The sequence below is a fragment of the Podarcis vaucheri genome (assembly GCF_965113315.1).
Source record: "Podarcis vaucheri genome assembly, chromosome: 10".
Lineage (NCBI taxonomy): Eukaryota > Metazoa > Chordata > Lepidosauria > Squamata > Lacertidae > Podarcis > Podarcis vaucheri.
The window spans coordinates 73,303,549-73,323,691 of NC_138748.1; the positions used below are offsets into that span (position 1 = coordinate 73,303,549).

Genomic DNA, 20,143 nt, shown 5'->3' on the forward strand with positions numbered 1-20,143 from the left:
TGGAAATTCCCACCTAAAACGAATGTTGTTCTTCTTGAGCAGGTAAACCAGGTCCTTATAAGAAGCTCTCAAGTCCAGAATATGTTTAGGGATATCTTTAAAGATCTGTATCGGTGAATTCCCAATTTGTAAGGCCTTTTCAAAATGCAGTCTTAATATTTTGTCTCTTTCCTCCTTCGATCTCAAGGTGATCAAGCAGTCTCTCGGTACCTTTCTATTCTGTCTTCTGCCCAGTCTGAATGCCGTTGTGATTTTGATTTCGTCTTCCTCTAAGTCTTCCCAAGCATCAGCAAACTCGTTCGTTAAAAAGTCCGTGAGGTTGTCTCCTTCGTCCTCTGGAATTGATCGTAATTTCAGATTCCTTTCTTTTCTTTGTAGTTCCCACAGTGCCAGAGTTGCATCGTGGTCATAGACCTTCCTGGCAATCGGTTCTAATTTTTCCTGAGTCTCTCCAGCAATAGTTCTGGCTTCCTCCGCAATTTGACGTGTGGCAGAGTTCTCTTGCGTAAGCTTATTTATAGATTCTGTATTCAAATCAAGTCTTGCTGTCAAATCTGTCAATTTCTGTGAGTTCTCTGTCAATTTCTTAGTGTTCTCTGCCGTTTGCTTTGTTAAATTCTCCAGGGATTGATTTATCTTAAGAAGGGCTTGCGATACTGCATCCATGGAGACTGCTGTACCTCTTTCTTGTCCTGTTGTCACTGTAGAAGTTATTCCTGAGATCGAGCCTCTTTTCTTGTGTTGCTGCAGCTGTTGTTGATATTGCCTTGTCTTGGCTCTCGTGCTTATCTCGTCTGCTGGGCCACTCATATCCCAAGGTCGTTTCCCACAAGAGCCTTCTCCTAAGAAAATTCCACTGTCCCAAAGCGTAGCAACTTTTAGTTTACCCTCTAGAGGGAGCAAATCAGAATGTCCGCAAACCGAAATAAAGAGTGTTAAAAAGCAAATTTATCAGGAGGCTTCTATAAGTATAATGCAACACTTTCCTAGTAAATAGAGTCCCAGCCTTCCCTGATATAATGTATCCACAAAGTCCCAAAACTTTGTAACAAATAAACAGTAAAGCTTCCACTTTGTTGCTTTCACAGGAATCTGAAGTCAGTTCAGTGTTCCTTTTGTTTTATGAGCAGTTCGTACCAGGTTGGAGGCTGCAGAAAGTTTCCTTTTCCTTTAAATTAGTCATGCAGCTTGTAAAGTCACTTTTTCCTCCCCTCTGCCCTGCAAGCTGGAGGGGATAGTCAAAGTCCAAATGTCGGATTCAAGCATTTAAAAACGATTTTCCCTTACGGATGCAGCTTAGTAACTTTCGTTGCTTTGATTATCATGCAGTCGGGGGAAGGCAGACTTCCTTAATTTTTGCCTTTCCCGTTTTCAGCCTAATTTCAGGTAGTTTTAATTCGAATAGAGGTTCAGTCTTACTCACGGGTCTTTTTTGTCCAGATTTTTCAGGAAGGGAATCGGCGCTCTCCACTAATGGCGACGCGGCTTCACTCTGCGGGCTGGGTAGCGATTCTCAGCACCGCGCTCCCCCGTTGTCGTTCCGGAGCCTTTAAAAAGGCTCTTTCTGCGGTAAAGAGGGGGCGCTTCGGGTGCCCACCGAATCTCCTTGTTCACAGGATCCGTTCCTGTGATTTTAGGGGTCCCCCGCTTGCCGAAGCGGGTCAGACCCGAACTCGCAGAGCCGTCCTCTCTCCGGAGCTCGGAGAGAGAGCAGCCATTAGCGCTGGCGCCGAACCGGAGCAGCATTTTTCAAGGTGGTTAAGATCCCTTTTGAATTTAATGTTGAGATGCCTGGAGCCTTCCTGGTGGTCCCTTATTCCACAGTCCTGCCCAGTGCCAGATTTACGTTTAAGCTAAACAAGCTATAGTTTAGGGCCCAACTCTCTTGGGGGCCCCCAAAAAAATTAAAAGGAAAAAAGAACTGGATGTACATTTCCAAAATAGAAGAGAAAAGGCTAATAAAATAAAACCTACATACAGGTACAGTGTTTTGTGTTGTGTAGACTCCTCTGATGTAAGTCATAGGCCCCACCTGCTCGCCTGCTCCCTCAAATATCACTGGTTTGCTCCTTTCTATATATAGGGTGCCTACACTCTGCAGGCACTGGTTGCATGACAACATGTGCAAGTGGCTTGAGATACCTATTGTTGTTGTTTAGTCATTCAGTTGTGTCCGACTCTTCATGCCCCCCTGGACCAGAGCACGCCAGGCACTCCTGTCTTCCACTGCCTCCCGCAGTTTGGTCAAACTCATGCTGGTAGCTTCGAGAACACTGTCCCACCATCTCGTCCTCTGTCGTCCCCTTCTCCTTGGGCCCTCCATCTTTCCCCACATCAGGGTCTTTCCCAGGGAGTCTTCTCTTCTCATGAGGTGGCCAAAGTCTTGGAGCCTCAGCTTCACGATCTGTCCTTCCAGTGAGCACTCAGGGCTGATTTCCTTCAGAATGGAGAGGTTTGATCTTCTTGCAGTCCATGGGCCTCTCAAGAGTCTCAAGAGTGATCCACCTGGAGCAGAAACCGGCAAGCCACTCCCGTATCCCTGCCAAGAAAACTCCATGGACTCTTGAGAATCTTGAGATACTTATTAGGTCCATAAATTACCATCTAGCATATATTCCACAGAAAAAACAGTGACAATTTGTTGTTGACAAAGGACAGCTGGACATATGAAGGGCCCCATGACCTTCAGTAGCTGAGGGCCGAAATCCAGCCCTATCCCTGCTCCTGTCCCCCATCTCACAATGTTCCACTAACAGTCACCCCCTCTCTCCTCTCTCTTCTCCAGGCCTCCTCAGGACATCAGCCTGGAGGAATTTGATGACGAAGATCTGTCTGAGATCACCGACGACTGTGGCATCGGCCTTAACTACGACTCGGACCACTATGAGAAGGTGAGAGGGGCAGTGGACGGGTCAAGGAGGGATCGGTGGCATTTGAACAACAGATCTGTGAGCGGCGTCCTCTTTCTTGCAGAAGCCCCGGAGCCCACAACTTGCAGCCCCTCTGCTCCCGAATAACTCTCAAAACTTTAGTTCCCCGGGTTCTCCTTTTGCTTTCAATGAAAATAGGAATGTTAGAATCTTCCTGCTAGATCAGGCCAGCTTCCCCTTCTCATACACAAGTGGGATGCAAGAGTGATAGCCTCCTCCCCCTCTTGCTGGCTGCCATCCTCAGGTAGACTGGCTCTGTCCATGGAGGTTCCATTTAGGAATCACGAGAAGCTAAGGAGAGCCCTGCAGCGGCTTGGCCAGGCCAAAGGGGGCCCGTCTCGCAGTGGCCAATTGGATGCCTCAGACTCTGCTTGTCATAGAATCATAGAATTGTAGAGTTGGAAGGGACCCCAAGGGACATCTAGTCCAACCCCCTGAAATGCAGGAATCACAGCTATTTAGCGCCAAAACTGCCTTAGATAGATGTTTGGTGCCCTTTACAGTGAGACTTGGGAAAAGGCGTCTAAGGAATGTCTAAGGGGGGAGCAATTTTTACACCTTCCCCTGGAGTAATAATAATAATAATAATAATAATAATAATAATAATAATAATAATATTTTTTTATTTATGACCCCACATATCTGGCTGGGTTTCCTCGGCCACTCTGGGCTGCTCCCAACAGAATATTAAAAAGACAATAAAACATCAATCATTAAAAACTTCCCCAAACAGGGCTGCCTTCAGATGTCTTCTAAATGTCAGATCGTTGTTTATTTCCTTGACATCTGACGGGAGGGTGTTCCACAGGGCGGGTGCCACCACCAATAAGGCCCTCTGCTTGGTTCCCTGTAACCTCACTTCTCGCAGGGAGGGAACCACCAGAAGGCCCTTGGAGCTCAGTGTCCAGGCTGGACGATGGGGGTGGAGATGCTCCTTCAGATATACTGGACCGAGGCCGTTTAGGGATTTAAAGGTCAGCACCAATACTTTGAATTGCGCCTGGAAATGTACTGGGAGCCAATGTAGGTCTTTAAGGACCGGTGTTATATGGTCTCGGTGGCCGCCCCCAGTCACCAGTCTAGCTGCCGCATTCTGGATTAGTTGCAGAGTAAAGAGCAGGGGTCAGCAACCTTTTTCAGCAGGGTGCCGGTCCACCGTTCCTCTGACTTTGTGGGGGGCCAGATTATATTTTGAAAAAATAAAATAAAATAAAAAGAATTCCTATGCCCTACAAATAACCCAGAGATGTGTTCTACTCATTCTACTCATGTAAAAACACGTCCGCAGGCCGGATTGAGAAGGCGATTGGGCCGCATCCAGCCCCCAGGCCTTAGGTTGCCGACCCCTGGTTAAGAGGGTCTGGAGACTTTCCCTTCCTTGTTTAGCCCATGTGGGTCTCTTGCTGGTGCCGGGAAGCCACCTTCAGCAGAGCTGGCGGTTGACAGGTCACCTGCGGTGTGTTTGCTGAGTCAGTCCCTGTTCCCTGCTGCTGAGTCAGGGAGAGAGACTTCCCTGCCAGCTCTTTCGCACCCTGCGAAGGCACAAGGCGGTCAGCACTTTCCGTCTTGGGAAATTGCGGAGCAGAAGATCCCATAAGGACACAAGGAGAGGCTGCTGCTGGATCAGGCCAGTGGCCCATATGATCCTGCATCTTGTTCTTCTCACAGAGGTGACCCAGATGCCCATTATGGGAATGCCCATTATGGGAAGCCTGAACGCAGGATCCGAGCACCAAAGCAACGCCCCCCTCCTGGGGTTTCCAGGAACTGGGAAGGTGGTGAAGGTCCTGTGTGAGTGTCTGGAAGTAGTTGGAGGATGGATGGCGGCTAACAGATCGAGGTTGAATCCTGACAAGACAGAAGTACTGTTTTGGGGGACAGGGGAGGGGCAGGTGTGAAGGACTCCCTGATCCGGAATGGGGTAACTGTACCTCTAAAGGACCAGGTGCACAGCCTGGGAGTCATTTTGGACTCACAGCTGTCACTGGAGGCGCAGGTCAGTTCTGTGTCCAGGGCAGCTGTCTACCAGCTCTATCTGGTATGCAGGATGAGACCCTCCCTGCCCGCAGACTGTCTTGCCAGAGTGGTGCACACTCTGGTTATCTCCTGCTTGGACTTCTGCAATGCGCTCTACATGGGGCTACCTTTGAAGGTGACACAGAAACTACCACTAATCCAGAATGCGGCAGCTAGACTGGCAACTGGGAGCAACCGCCGAGACCACATAACACCAGTCTTGAAAGACCTACACTGGCTCCCACTACGTTTCCGAGCCCAATTCAAAGTGTTGGTGCTGACCTTTAAAGCCCTAAACGGCCTGTATCCCTGAAGGAGCGTCTCCACCCCCATCGTTCTGCCCGGACACTGAGGTCCAGCTCCGAGGGCCTTCTGGTCATTCCCCCCTGCGAGAAGCCAAGTTACAGGGACCCAGGCAGAGGACCTTCTCAGTGGTGGTGCCTGCCCTGTGGAATGCCCTCCCACCAGATGTCAAAGAGGAAAGACAACTACCAGACTTTTAGAAGACATCGTTTTATGTACTGAGAACAATAGGATCCAAATTGCAGCAGTCTGATTAGTCCTAAAACAATAGGATTCAGAATGCAGCAGTCTGATTGGTCCTAGAACAATGCAGCAGTATGATTGGTTGGCAGGAACCACCCAATCCTGCTCCAGATTGAAGTGAATCCACAACCTGATTGGCTTACAGTAGAATTCTGGAATTAGCCAATCATGTGCAGCCCATTGTGTAAATAATGTATATAAGCAGATACTGTGAGGGGACATCGATTCATTCCTCCTCACCACTATGAGCTGAATAAAGAGCATGAAATCACTTTGCGACTCTGAGTATATTTCACTGGCGACGAGGATGGGATCCCGCTGAGCTGACTGCCAAACACAGCACCGCAGCACCGCCACCTGCCGCACCGCTGCCTCGCACCGTGTATCCAGGCTTCAGCTCCGGGACACAAGGAACTCAGAATGGCAACCGACAGCAGCTTCTCGCCGTTCAACCCAGCATCTGGAGACTGGGAAGCGTATGCCTCCCGTTTCACCTTCCTCCTAGAAGCCAAAGGGGTCACCGATGAAGAAGACGCCAAGAAGAGGGCGATATTCTTCAGCATCTGCGGAGAGGAGACGTTTGAAATCGCCCGGGCTCTCCTTGCGCCTGAAGACGTCGCTACTGTTCCATACTGCCAGGTATACCAGTTGCCCCACCCCAATGTAGAGAAAATTTATGTAGAGGTACAGATAGAGGGGGCCCCATGCCGCATGGAGCTTGACACGGGTTCAACTCTATCCATAATCTCGGCAAAGACCTTAAGGAAACTGTGTCCTACTGGGGGTCCCAAACTCAGGCTGGCCCCATTCACCCTACGGGACTTCCAGAAACGTAAGGTCCCCACAATGGGGGTGGGGACCTTCAGGGTGCAATACCGAGGGTGGACGCGGCAACTGGACTTGCTTGTGGTCAAGGGCCCCTACATTAGCTTACTGGGATTGGCATGGTTTGGACCACTGGGGCTAGCTGTCACCGGAGTGAACCACACTAGCTTACAAGTGGACGTGGACGCCATATGCAAGGAATTTCCAGGGGTTTTCGACGGGAAATTGGGACAGTATACGGCCCACCCCCCCATTGCTCTACAGCTTGACCCCGCAGTATGAACGGTCAGGCTCAAGGCCCGCCGGGTCCCGTTCGCCCTGAAACCCCATATAGACGAGGAATTGGACCGGCTCATGGAGCAAGGCGTGCTGGAGCCGGTACCTAATGCCCCCTGGGAAACCCCAATCGTCACACCCGTCAAGCCTAATGGTTCGGTCCGCATCTGCGCAGACTACAAATGTACCATAAACAAGGCCCTCACGGCCCATGCATACCCAGTGCCAGTGGTCAGCCATATCCTTGCCACCCTGGCTGGGTCGAAAATTTTTGGCAAGCTGGACTTGGCCCAAGCATATCAACAGCTGCCAGTAGATGAGGCCACAGCAGAGGCACAGACGATTGTGACGCACAGAGGAGCGTTCAGGGTAAAGCAGCTGCAATTCGGTGTCAGTGTGGCACCAGGCATATTCCAGAATCTAATGGACTCGCTCCTTAAAGGGATTCCTGGCATCACCCCCTTTTTCTATGATGTGTTGATTGCCGGGCCCACACCAGAGGAGTTTGAGGACCGCCTCCGCACCATTTTGCACTGTTTCCAGACAGCAGGTCTTAAGGTGAAGCGGGAAAAATGTCTACTAGGAGTGCCTCAGGTGGACTTTCTGAGATCCAGAAAGGGGTCCACCTGACTGGGGACAAGGTACGGGCCATTTGTGATGCCCCAGCGCCCAAGAGCAAGACTGAACTCCAGGCCTTCTTGGGACTATTGAACTTTTACCATTCCTTCCTTCCCCACAAGGCGGCGGTAGCAGAGCCCCTACACAGACTCCTGGACAAGCGGGCCCCTTGGGTGTGGGGCCAGCGCCAGGAGGCCGCATTCCAGGCAGTCAAGGACTTGCTTGTCTCAAACTCTGTCTTGGCACACTTCGACGAGAGGCTGCCGGTGGTGCTAGCATGCGACGCCTCGCCCTATGGCATTGGCGCTGTCCTGGGACACCAACTCCTGGATGGAAGAGAGGTACCGGTGGCATACTTTTCCCAGACACTCAACGCAACCAAGCGGAACTACTCACAAATGGACAAGGAGGGTCTGGCAATCGTGAAGGGAGTAAAAAAATTCCATGATTTCTTGTACGGGCGGCCCTTCTCCGTGGTGACTGACCACAAGCCGTTGCTTGGCTTGTTTGCCCCCGAAAAGCAGACCCCCCAAGTGCTGTCTCCTCGCGTCCTCAGGTGGTCAATTTTCCTTGCCAGCTACCAGTATGCACTGATTCACCGACCTGGGAAGGCGATGGGCCATGCGGACGCCCTCAGCAGGCTACCACTACCGGAAACAGGCCCTGACCCAGCACCTGCACAAGAGGTTATGAGCCTGGAGCTGCTTCCCGACCGCCCCATTCAGGCACAAGAAGTTGCACACCATTCCAAGAAGGATAGGGTCATCTCCCGGGTCCTGGACTGGGTGTGGAGGGGATGGCCCAGCAGCAGCCCCGGGCCAGAATTCGCCGGCTACACAACCCGCAAACATGAACTGTCGGCCCACAAGGGGTGCCTGTTATGGGGAAGCAGAGTCGTTGTTCCCCAGCCCCTCCGCAAAAGGGTCCTCACAGCCCTACACGAGACACATCCAGGGGTAGTAAGAATGAAGGCCCTGGCCAGGAGTTATGTGTGGTGCCCGGGGATCAACGGAGAGATAGAGGCCTGGGTCAAACACTGCCAGGCCTGCCAAGAATCCCGCCCAGATCCCCCAAGGGCCCCAGTCCAGTCCTGGGAGTCCGCCCGAGCACCATGGTCACGCCTGCATGTGGATTTCGCTGGCCCCTTTCAGGGGAAAACATTCTTCATAGTGGTGGACTCCTACACCAAATGGCTGGAAGTCGCACTGGTACCGTCCACTTCCACGTCCGCAGCCATCCGGGTACTACGCAGGCTGTTTGCAACCCACGGGCTCCCTGACACTCTCGTCTTAGACAACGGGACTGCATTTACGTCAGGAGAATTCCAAACCTTCACAGCGCAGAACGCCATCCGCCACATCCGTTCGGCGCCGTTCCACCCTGCCACCAATGGCCAAGCAGAACGCATGGTGCGGACCACCAAGGACACCCTTCGCCGCATGATGCAAGGGGACTGGGAGTACCGCCTTGCCACATTCCTCCTAGCACAGCACAGCACCCCCAGCTCAACGACTGGCCGGAGCCCCGCTGAACTACTAATGGGTCGGCGCCTTGCAATCAGATTGGACCGCCTTCACCCCGATAGAGCTCAGGATGAGGTAGTCGTGGGGGAAGGCAGGAACCCCCGGACCTTCGAGGCCCAGGACCCAGTGTACGCAAAGAATTTTGGGGCAGGCCCAGCATGGGTACCCGCCACAGTCACCAGGGTCACTGGCCCAGTGTCGTACGAGGTGCTAACGGATGGGGGGCAATGCTGGTGTCGCCACTGCGACCAGATACGGCGACGATTCCCGGGAGAAACCCAGGAGGAGGACAGGTCAGAGGAGTCCCAAGGGAACAGCGGGGCAGTGAGGCCCATAGAGCAGGAGGGGCCAGCAGGAGAGGCAGAATCAGTAAATACAGAGAGGACCCGTGAGGCCGAAAGGACACCAGAACCAGAACCACGACTGAGTGAGCCGGTTGCACCAGACCAAACAGGCCCATCACAGCCAGCATCCTTGGAACACAAGCCAGAACCTGAACCCCGGACCAGGGAACACCCCAGGCCGCAACGCACACGTAGGCTGCCGGCGTACCTTGAGGACTATGAATGCGACCTCCCGGGCAGGACTGGAACTTAGAGGGGAGGGGTGTTATGTACTGAGAACAATAGGATCCAAATTGCAGCAGTCTGATTAGTCCTAGAACAATAGGATTCAGAATGCAGCAGTCTGATTGGTCCTAGAACAATGCAGCAGTATGATTGGTTGGCAGGAACCACCCAATCCTGCTCCAGATTGAAGTGAATCCACAACCTGATTGGCTTACAGTAGAATTCTGGAATTAGCCAATCATGTGCAGCCCATTGTGTAAATAATGTATATAAAGCAGATACTGTGAGGGGACATCGATTCATTCCTCCTCACCACTATGAGCTGAATAAAGAGCATGAAATCACTTTGCGACTCTGAGTATATTTCACATCTGAAGGCAGCCCTGTTCCGGGAAGCTTTTAATGTTTTACAGACTACTGTATTTTTAATCTTTGTTGGAAGCCGCCCAGAGTGGCTGGGGAAACCAGCCAGATGGGCGAGGTATAAATAATAAATTATTGTTGTTGTTGTTGTTGTTGTTGCCTCTAACTGTAGAGGGCAGAGCGGAGCCATTCTGGCGAGTAGCCATTGACAGCCCTCTCCTCCATGAATATGGCTCAGGGCCGGATTTAGGTTTGATGAGGCCCTCAGCTGCTGAAAGTAATGGGGCCCTTTATATGTCCAGCTGTCCTTTGTCCACAACAAATTGGCGCTGTTTTTTGTGTTGAATATATGCTATATGGTCATTTATGGACCTAATAGGTATCTCAAGCCATTTGCAAATAACAAAAGATGTACGGTATTTTATCAAAGTAATTGTTGAACTGAAATACAATTAAGAAGAAGTATATGAATAGTGAAATAATTCTTAAGCTCTAACTTAAAATGATTTTTTATTCATAACAAACTTAATAATGGCATTTGGCAATAACAAAAGTTCCTTTAGAAACACAATTTACAAAGACTCACAATCTAGTCTCTAGAAACTTGCTACAACAAGAAATAATAATAGGTGTAAATATGTGATGCAAACTATTAATAATTATAAAGAGCAGAATGTAGGCACCCTATATATAGAAAGGAGCAAAGCAGTGATATTTTAGGGAGCAGGCTAGCAGGCGGGGCCCATTCCTTACATCCTAGGAGCCTACACAACACAAAACACTGTTGCTGTATGTAGGTTTTATTTTATTTGTTTTTTATCTTCTATTTTGGAAATGTACATCCAGGTTTTTTCCCCTTTAATTTTTTTTGGGGGCCCCCAAGAGAGTGCGGCCCTAAGCTATATTTCAAATGGAACAACTAATGGAATGTTTACTGTAGATATTCTCCCATACTGTGAGATAGGCAAGGAACCCCAAAACTCCAGCTCTTTCTCCAAGCCACAAAACAGCTTGACTCCCTTTTTAATTTATTTGTAGCCCATATTCCCAAATATATCCAAATATCTGATAGGATTTTGTTTTTCTCCCCCTGCCAGGACTGTCTGGTGCTGGAGAGATGTGAGCAGCCCAACCCCATCTCCACCTTCCAGGACGATTTCCAGGAGTTTGAGATGATCGATGATAATGAAGAGGAGGAGGAAGGGAACGGGCTGGAGGAGGTGCCCCCCTCGCCCTCGGGGTCTCCAATCCCTTCGCCCACCCCAGAGGAGACCCAGAAGCATCGCCCCACCACTCTCAATCTGACCGTGACGGGGACACAGGTGAGTCCGGGAGGAGAGCCTTGGGCACCCGGAGTTTTGCAACTCCTGGAAGCAACTTGGTCCCAAAGCATTCTGCAACAGCAGGTTTGTTGTTGTTGTTTAGTCGTTTAGTCGTGTCCAACTCTTCGTGACCCCCTGGACCAGAGCACGCCAGGCCCTCCTGTCTTCCACTGCCTCCCACAATTTGCTCAAAGATCATGCTGGTAGCTTCGAGAACACTGTCCCACCATCTCGTCCTCTGTCGTCCCCTTCTCCTTGTGCCCTCCATCTTTCCCAACATCAGGGTCTTTTCCAGGGAGTCTTCTCTTCTCATGAGGTGGCCAAAGTCTTGGAGCCTCAGCTTCACGATCTGTCCTTCCAGTGAGCACTCAGGGCTGATTTCCTTCAGAATGGAGAGGTTTGATCTTCTTGCAGTCCATGGGACACTCAGGAGTCTCCTCCATCACCCCAATTCAAAATCATCCATTCACCCACGATAAAGGGGACTTACCAGGAATCTAATATTGAGATGCTTACACAAGCCTGCAAGCAGCTATCTGCTATGCATGTAAAAGGGGAATGTAAAACTCTGCTAAGTAAAGGAACTTGCTAGCGCAAGTTAGGAAGGATATTAATAAACAATATATCCTCTCCTGACTCCCTGAACATTCCCACATCCTGAGGCATCCAAGCAAGAGAGAGAGAGAGAGAGAGAGAGAGAGAGAGAGAGAGAGACGGACTGACTCCAGGAGCATTTCGCATCATAAATAAACCAGGAAGGAGTCGCTCTTCATCTGCTTTAAAAGCTGCAAGCAGAGAGCAGAGTCCTGCTATGCACCCCCCAAATGTGGCTGGGGGAAGGGAGTCTTCCCTGCCTGGCAACTGCTGCCGCCGCCACCACTGGCCTATTTGATGCCCAGATGGGCTTCCAGATCTGACAGGATGTCCAAGCATTTGGATGGCAGCGCCTGGGATGCCCAGAGAGGCAGTGTGGCGTTTGTACACAGCCCCCGGTTGTCTCACGGACTATTGACCCGTACACCACTAATTCACTGCCACCAACCAGGTTCTCCCTGGTACAATCACTTCATCTCATTTTTTAAAATAAAATATTTATTGTATTTTCACAAATTATAAAAACACACACAATACACAATACAAACATACACACACAAAAGCAGACAAACATGTATAATTTCAGGTCCGTTTTTTCTTAAAACTTGCTTCACTGACTTCCCCATACCTCCCCTTTCTGCATTCCAATTTCCAAATTTGTATCAGCAAATCCTCCCCCTTAATTTTATCTAATTGTTTCCTTTTCTTTTCTTTTACTTAATCTTTTTCAGCTGTAATCCCTTACTTTCTGTAACCCCAACATTTTAACACTCATTAATTTTGCAATATTTCTTAAGATAAATCTTAAATTTCTTCCAATCTTCTTCCGCCGTCTCTTTCCCCTGGTCTTGGATTCTGCCAGTCATTTCAGCCAGTCCCATATAGTCTATCACCTTCATCTGCCATTCTTCCCTGGTGGGTAGATCTTGTGTCTTCCAATACTTTGCGATGAGTATTCTTGCTGCTGTTGTAGCATACATAAAAAAAGTTCTATCCTTCTTTGACACCAATTGGCCGACAATGCCCAAAAGGAAGGCCTCTGGTTTCTTAGGGAATGTACATTTAAGTACCTTTTTCATTTCATTATATATCATTTCCCAGAAAGCCTTCATCCTCGGGCACTTCACTTCAAATCACTTCATCTCAGTGAGGTTCTTAAGTTAGCAAAGAAGAGTGTAGTTTATTGCAGACACAAATAAACTCTAACTGCATTCAAAACGTTGTTACTCTTTACCTTCTTAGTCTTATTTTTATCTTGCCTCTAACTCTTCTACCTCCTCTCACACAAGAACCAACTGCTCTAACTGTTTCTCTAATTCCAACTGTCTGCCAACTGCTTTCCCAGCTGCCTTTCCCAACCAACAAACTAAAACCAACCCACCCAAACCTCGGGCTAAGCCCTTTTATAAGCCCCTGACTTTTCTGTTGGTCTGCCTAATGACTCTTTCTCTCCCCCTGTACAGACATTTTAAAAAGAACAGGCAAACGCCACAGGAAGGTTTCGCAATGCTGTACAAAAACCGGGCCGGGCATTTGTGGCTTTTGCAGGATTAATAGTCAGAAACAAAGGAAGCTGCCTAGTTTCGGGGACAATTCTACCGCAGCGTTCGGGACAGAGGGAAGAAAGTCCTTCTTCACGCAGCGTGCAATTGAACTATGGCGCTCACTCCCCCAGGAGGCAGGGATGGCCACAAACATAGCTGCAAATATAATGTTTTAAGTGCATTGTTCAAATGTGCCATTAGATGGCAATGTTGAGCTAATGGCAAATTCAAGTGAACTTTTGGACAATGGGAAACTGATAGCAACTCAAACAGGCTGAGCTCTGCCTCCTTCATTGCAGAGGGTTGGACTAGATGATCCTGAGACCCCTTCCAAGTCTAAAATTCTCCGATTCTCCAATTCCTTCTTCCAAAAGGAAGACCCAAAACTGGGTGTTGGATTGGGGCATCTATAGTCTTCCCTCCTTTCCCCACAGAAGCAGCTGCTTCAAAACATTCTCTCCCCCCCCCTCCATCTCGTGTCAGTTCATGTGCTTGTCACTAAGCCCTTTTGGAATTAATCTTTCCCAATCTCCCCCCCACACACTTTAATCTGCTGTGTCATTAACCCTCCCTAGAGGGCTCAGTCGGCAAGTCGGCAAGTGCAATTTCCCGAAATATGCGTTCCGAATAATGTGCCGTACGGAAGAGAGGAAGGAAGGCAGAGGAGCGGCAAAGAGGCCTCGCTTTCTGAAAGCCCCTTAGCATTCCAAAAGATGAAGGAAAACATTCCTGGTTAAACCACCAGTGCCCCCCCTTTTTTTTGTCAACAGCGAACGGACGGGTTCCGATTCATTCACATAGAAACCCTTTCCGAAAGCCACTCATGGCAGTGCACAGATCAGGCTGGAATAAACCCCAGGACACTTACAAGAACTCAGTTGTTTTCATGCAGCTGGCAGCGCCTGCACTGTGGAACTACCTGCCACTTGATATCACGTTACGCTTTTTGGAGCCTGCTGAAAACATTTTTGCTTAGACAAGCCTGTCCTGATGTTTAGAAAGCTGGCCCGAGTTTTAATTCTCTTCTTAGTCCATTGTTAACTTTTAAAGAGTTTTTAATTATGGCTGTTAGTTTTTCTTATTCATAATAGCCATCTGTCAGGGATGCTTTAGTTGCGATTTCTGCATTTCAGAGAGTTGGGCTGGATGATCCTTGGGATTATTTTACAACTCTGCATTTCTAAGATAATTTTATTAATCTATCCTTTTTTGTAAACCTCTTTGAGGCATTTTTGTTTTGTTTTCATGGAATCATAGAATTGTAGAGTTGGAAGGGACTCTGAGGATCATCTAGTCTAACCCTTTGCAATTCATGACAGGTGGTCATCCAATCCCTCCAATGGGGAAAAAATGGGAGGGTTTTTTTTTTTTTGCAATCAAGCATTGTGCAAATTTTATGAAATAATTAAATAATGCAGAAAAGTTTGGCAATGCAGCAGTTTTCTCATCACAAACAGGCATTCCCAAACACATTCCACCTGGAAAGGCACTATTTTAAATCCCCTTGGATACTTCTCCAATTCAAGAGTTGATCCACAAAATTCATCTACGTTCCGATCTGCATGTTAATCCAGATCAGGTAAACTCATACCAGAATCTGGAGTCTTTGTGCTTCATGTGGCAGCTAGACTGGTGACTGGGAGCGGCCTCCAAGACCACATAACACTGGTCTTGAAAGACCTACATTGGCTCCCAGTATGTTTCCGAGCACTATTCAAAGTGTTGGTGCTGTCCTTGAAAGCCCTAAAAGGCCCAGTATCCCTAAAGGAGCGTCTCCACCCCCATCGTTCAGCCCAGACACTGAGGTCCAGCGCCAAGGGCCTTCTGGCAGTTCCCTCCCTGCGAGAAGTGAGGTTACAGGGAACCAGGCAGAGGGCCTTCTTGGTGGTGGCACCCACCCTGTGGAACGCCCTTCCATCAGATGTCAAGGAAATAAACAACTATCTGACATTTAGAAGACATCTGAAGGCAGCCCTGTTTAGGGAAGTTTTTAATGTTTGATGCATTTATTGTGTTTTTAATATTCTGTTGGCAGCTGCCCAGAGTGGCCGAGGAAACCCAGCCAGATGGGCGGGGTATAAAAAAACAAATTATCATTATTATTATTATTATTATTATTATTATTATTATTATGCTAATTCTTGAGCATAGACATCGTGGCTGGTGACCCTTGACAAACCTGCGCCAGTCCTATCTGGAAAAGCCAACACTCACCTGGGGCTTTCTGCAATCAAAGCAGGTGTCTTCCATTCCCACTGCTACAGCTGTCCATTAAGTGCCTTAATCTGATATCTAGTAGCACAATCTTTTGCAGCTCCATCAACCCGCTTTGTCAACCCACTTCATGCCCCAGATCCTGTGACTCAGGCGGGACTCCGAAAGGAGCAAGGACTGCTCTCATTCTTTGAGGCAGCTCCTTCTGTGCCATCGTGGTTTTGGAAGTGCCCCTTTACCGATCCAGCGCTGCAAAAATGCTCTCAACCGTAGGCCCCGAACCAGAGGGGGATCCTCTCTTGGAACGGTAGACTGCAGCAATCCCTGACTGAGCAGCTCTCTCTTTTGGCACAGTTTGTTGTGATCCCTTCATGGCAGGGGTTGGACTAGATGACTCTTGGTGTCCCTTCGAACCCTACAGTTCTATGATTCAATGAAGGGTTTTAAACAGGGGTTGTGGGGCTTCTTGCTAGAGGAGACTCTTGAGAGTCCCATGGTCTGCAAGAAGATCCAACCTCTCCATTCTGAAGGAAATCAGCCCTGAGTGCTCACTGGGAGGACAGATCCTGAAGCTGAGGCTCCAAGACTTTGGCCACCTCAGGAGAAGAGAGGACTCCCTAGAAAAGACCCTGATGTTGGGAAAGATGGAGGGCCCAAGGAGAAGGGGACGACGGAGGACGAGATGGTGGGACAGTGTTCTCGAAGCGACCAGCATGAGTTTGACCAAACTGCGGGAGGCAGTGGAAGACAGGAGTGCCTGGCGTGCTCTGGTCCAGGGGGTCATGAAGAGTCAGACACGACTAAACGACTAAACAACAAGAGCTGGGGCTTCTGTCAGGGTTCCTAAGCTGTGATTCCATTATTGCAGGTGGTTGGTGTTGATATAGCAGAGTCCTTTTGCACAACGGAATGATGAATAGTACGTGCCACATGCTTTAAGTTGCTTTATTTACAGTTCATTGTAGAAAAATTACAAACATGCATCTTGCCTCTGCGGGAGCAGAGAAGCAACCGTCCTTCTCCTCGGACTAACGAACAAGAGAACAGAAAGAAACAGGAAACTAGTGTACGTCACATCCAGCTTCCCATTCCCGTGGGAAAACCCAACAGTACTCTGACTGTGGAATGTAAACATTGTCTTGTGACAAGCACTTTGCTGCACAGTGAAGAGAGCAGAAACCAACATCCTCCCCCTTTCCGTGAACATCACTGGGCAGCGTGTTCGTACAATATCAGTACAAACCCAACTTCTGTACATAGGTACAGTGTTGATCCCTTGATACAATCTTGGACAATACATCAGCAGGAATTTCATTACCTGGCATATAGGACACTGTTACGAGTCCCTTCTGAATATGTTCCCTAGCATGTTGCAACTTCAATTGCAAGTGCTTCGTGCTTTGCTTACAACCTTCCGAATTCAGCAAAGCCAAACATGCTTTGTTGTCCTGGTAAACCTGGATTGGACATTTGACAGGAATTTTCATGTCTTTGCACAATTGTAACAACCATTCACAATCCTTAAGTGAATAAGACAGTGCATTCAGTTCAGCTTCACAAGTACTTAAGCTAATTGTTGTTTGCTTCTTGCATGACCAATCAAATAGACCCTGATTGTACATGTAGCAAACTCCAGACGTACTTTTCCTGTCTGTAGTGTCACTTCCAAAACTTGCATCTGCAAAAATCTCAAGACCACCAGACTTCTGATTGTTAAATCTCAGTCTGTAATGCATAGTGCCTTTCAAATAGCGTGCTATGCGTTTCAGAGCTTTCCAATCCTTAACAGTAGGATTGTTGACTTGTCTGCTTAGCAAATTACAGCTAACAGCAATGTCAGGTCTTGAACATCTGGCAATGAAGTTTAGCTTGCCTAGCACACTTCTATACAGTGTAGTGTCAGAAAATGCTTCTTCAGTGTCCTCTACCTGATAACCTGTTGTCATCGGTGTGTCTACAGGGTTAGCATCCATCAGGTTTAGTTTGCTTAACACATCAGCAATTTTCCGTGACTGGTATACTAGAATGTTACCATCTTGATCTCTCTCTATTTCCAGAGATAGGTAGTTGTTTACCTCACCAAGATCTTTCATGTCAAAATGCTCTTTCAGTTGAGCTAGGGCATTATTGTACATTGTGACATCTTTCCAAAAGAATAAAATGTCATCAACATAAAACAAACAATACAGCTTCTTTTGCCCCTCCTCTTTGACAAACACACATGGATCAGCTTTCCCTTGCTTAAAACCTAAAGAAAACAATGCTTCAGTGAGTTTTGTGTGCCAACACCGTGCACTTTGTTTGAGACCATAAAGGGACTTTTTTAGAGCACAAACAAATCCCTGTTTTACCTGTACGCCATCAGGTGGAAGCATATAAAGTGATTCACCTAGAGATCCGTACAAAAATGCTGTATTCACGTCGTGGTGACTAATGTGTAGATTCTCCTCTGCAGCTAGCTTGAGCATGAGTCTTATGCTCTCATACCTCACCGTGGGTGAGTAGGTCTCGTGATAGTCTTCACCTGGTACCTGTGCAAAACCTCTGGCTACCAATCTGGCTTTGTGTCTGACTATCTTGCCATTTTGATCAGTCTTCGCTTTGAAGACCCATTTGCTTCCAAGCAGTTTCATTCCTGGAACTACTGGAACAAGCTCCCAAGTTTTGTTCCTTTCTAAGGAATCAAGCTCAGCCTTCATAGCATTTAACCATGGCTCAGCTTCCTTAGAATCCAAATCCTGGATTTCTTGGAAACTTGAAGGTTCAAATACCTTCTTGGAGCTTTTAACAGCTGCTACTGCTGTCTTAGCAAATTCATCAGCAAATCTCTTTGGAGGTCTGCCTTTTGTGGCTCTTTGTGACCTGCGAATCATCCTTTGGTCTTCAACACTTTCCTCTTCCTTCTTAGGAGAAAAGTGACCTATTGTGAACAATGGTTCTTCCAATTCCTGATCAGAGCTTTCAGAGGGTCGCATAGAGGCTTTCGCACTCTTGAAATCCTCTGAATCATCCGATTCAGTTTCAGACTCAGAATCAGAACCTTCATCAGTGGGTGTGGGTTGTTGTTGCTTATCCTCAGTCTCATCACTGTCATCAGGATAACATTGAAAAATTCCCACGTTCTCCCCCCACTTGGCATTGTACTCAACACTTCTTGTGAGCCTAATTGTCTTAGAGTCAGTCATCATTATTCTGTAAGAACCTTTCTGATAACCTAGAAAGATACCATGCAATCCACGTTTGCCTAATTTGGAGCTTTGTGGTGAGTGAATCCACATGTCTGAACCAAAAATTCTCATGTGTTTGATGTATGGTTTCTTGCCAAACATCTTCTCATAGGGGGTACAACCAATCGCTGAAGATAACCTGCGATTGTAACTGTAAAGAAAACATGAGAGAGCTTCAGCCCAATAACTCTCTGGAAGATTAGCATCATGCAGCAAGGTTTTTAACCCTTGAAGCAATGTTTGATTTGCCCTTTCGCAAAGTCCATTCTGCCATGGCGAGCGAGGACTGGACAAATCGTGTTGAATTCCTTTCTCAGTCAGAAAAGCTTCAAACTGCTGAGAAGTGAATTCTCCCCCGCGATCTGTGAAAAGAATTTTTATCTTCTTACCATGCACATTTTCCAACCAAGCACAGAATTCCTTGAACCTTGGAAAAGCCTCTGATTTCTGCTTGAGATTGTACACGTAAATATACCTGGAAAATGCATCAATGAGAACCATGAAGAACCTATTTTCACCCAAAGAGGGCGATAGTGGACCAACTAAATCAGCATGAACAATCTGGTATGGTTCTGTAGCTTGCCTACTAGACACCTTACCTTTCGCAGCCATTTTCACCTTATTTGCTGCGCATGCCTTGCACTTCATGTGGTACCTGCAGGGTTTAATAGTCATACCTTCAACCAAGGTAGGCATTTTAGATACTGCCTCAAAATGCAAATGACCAAATTTCCTGTGAAAATCATGAATACATCCTGCATGCAAACTTTTGTTAGAACCTGCAATGCAACAAGTCTCATTCTGCACAACATCATCATAATACAAAACAAACAAACGATCAACACATTCAGCATGCAAAACATAATCGTCTTTCTTTGTGATGGTGCATTTCTTGTTCTTGAAGGAAACGTCAATGTTCCGTTCATTCAGCTGCATCACACTGAGAAGATTGTGTGTGGCATCTGGAACGTACAGTACATCATGTATCTCTAAGTCCAAACTGTGAAGAACAACAGTTCCGTAGCCTTGACTGGGGATCGTGTGGTCATCCGCCTGGTGAATCGCACCTTCCTGCGGTGTAAAAGACACGAACAGTCTCTTATCGTTGCACATGTGGTGTGTAGCTGCTGAATCAACAACGAAGAAAGATCTAGACGTCTTCTGGACCTTTGCGACCTTTGGAGTGAAGCGTGAGACCATTGCCTTGTGCTGCGTTGTCCTGGAGACCGGACCTTTGCCTTTGCTTTGGCCTTTTCCACGCGCTGAACTTCCGCTGCGCTGCTCTGTCTTGGCCCTGGGATATTTGCATTCCCTCTTCATATGGCCTAGACGTCCACACGAGTAGCATTTCACTGCCTTCAAAGCTTTGGCGCCCTCTGGTGGTTCCACTGCACTCTGGGATGACGTCTGCGAAGACTCCCCCTTACCCATGCAGCTAGCACCCCGGCGATCTGCTTCATTCTGGATCACGGCAGTAACAAAGGCTACTGTGAGCTGAGCAGTTGGTTGAACAGCAATCTGAGTGGCAACGGACTCCCAACTTGGTCCCAAAGAATGTAGTATCATGAAGGAATAC

At 48.0% G+C, this 20,143-nt stretch overlaps 1 protein-coding gene across 1 annotated transcript in view; it reads left to right on the forward strand.

The window, feature by feature from the left end:
• Nucleotides 1–20,143, forward strand: part of MAPK8IP2 (mitogen-activated protein kinase 8 interacting protein 2) — a 65,067-nt gene that overhangs the window by 28,382 nt on the left and 16,542 nt on the right. The window contains exons 2-3 of the mRNA XM_082238779.1: nt 2,786–2,891; nt 10,764–10,988. Coding sequence (XP_082094905.1) covers nt 2,786–2,891; nt 10,764–10,988 — 331 coding nt within the window. The remainder of the gene's footprint in view (nt 1–2,785; nt 2,892–10,763; nt 10,989–20,143) is intronic.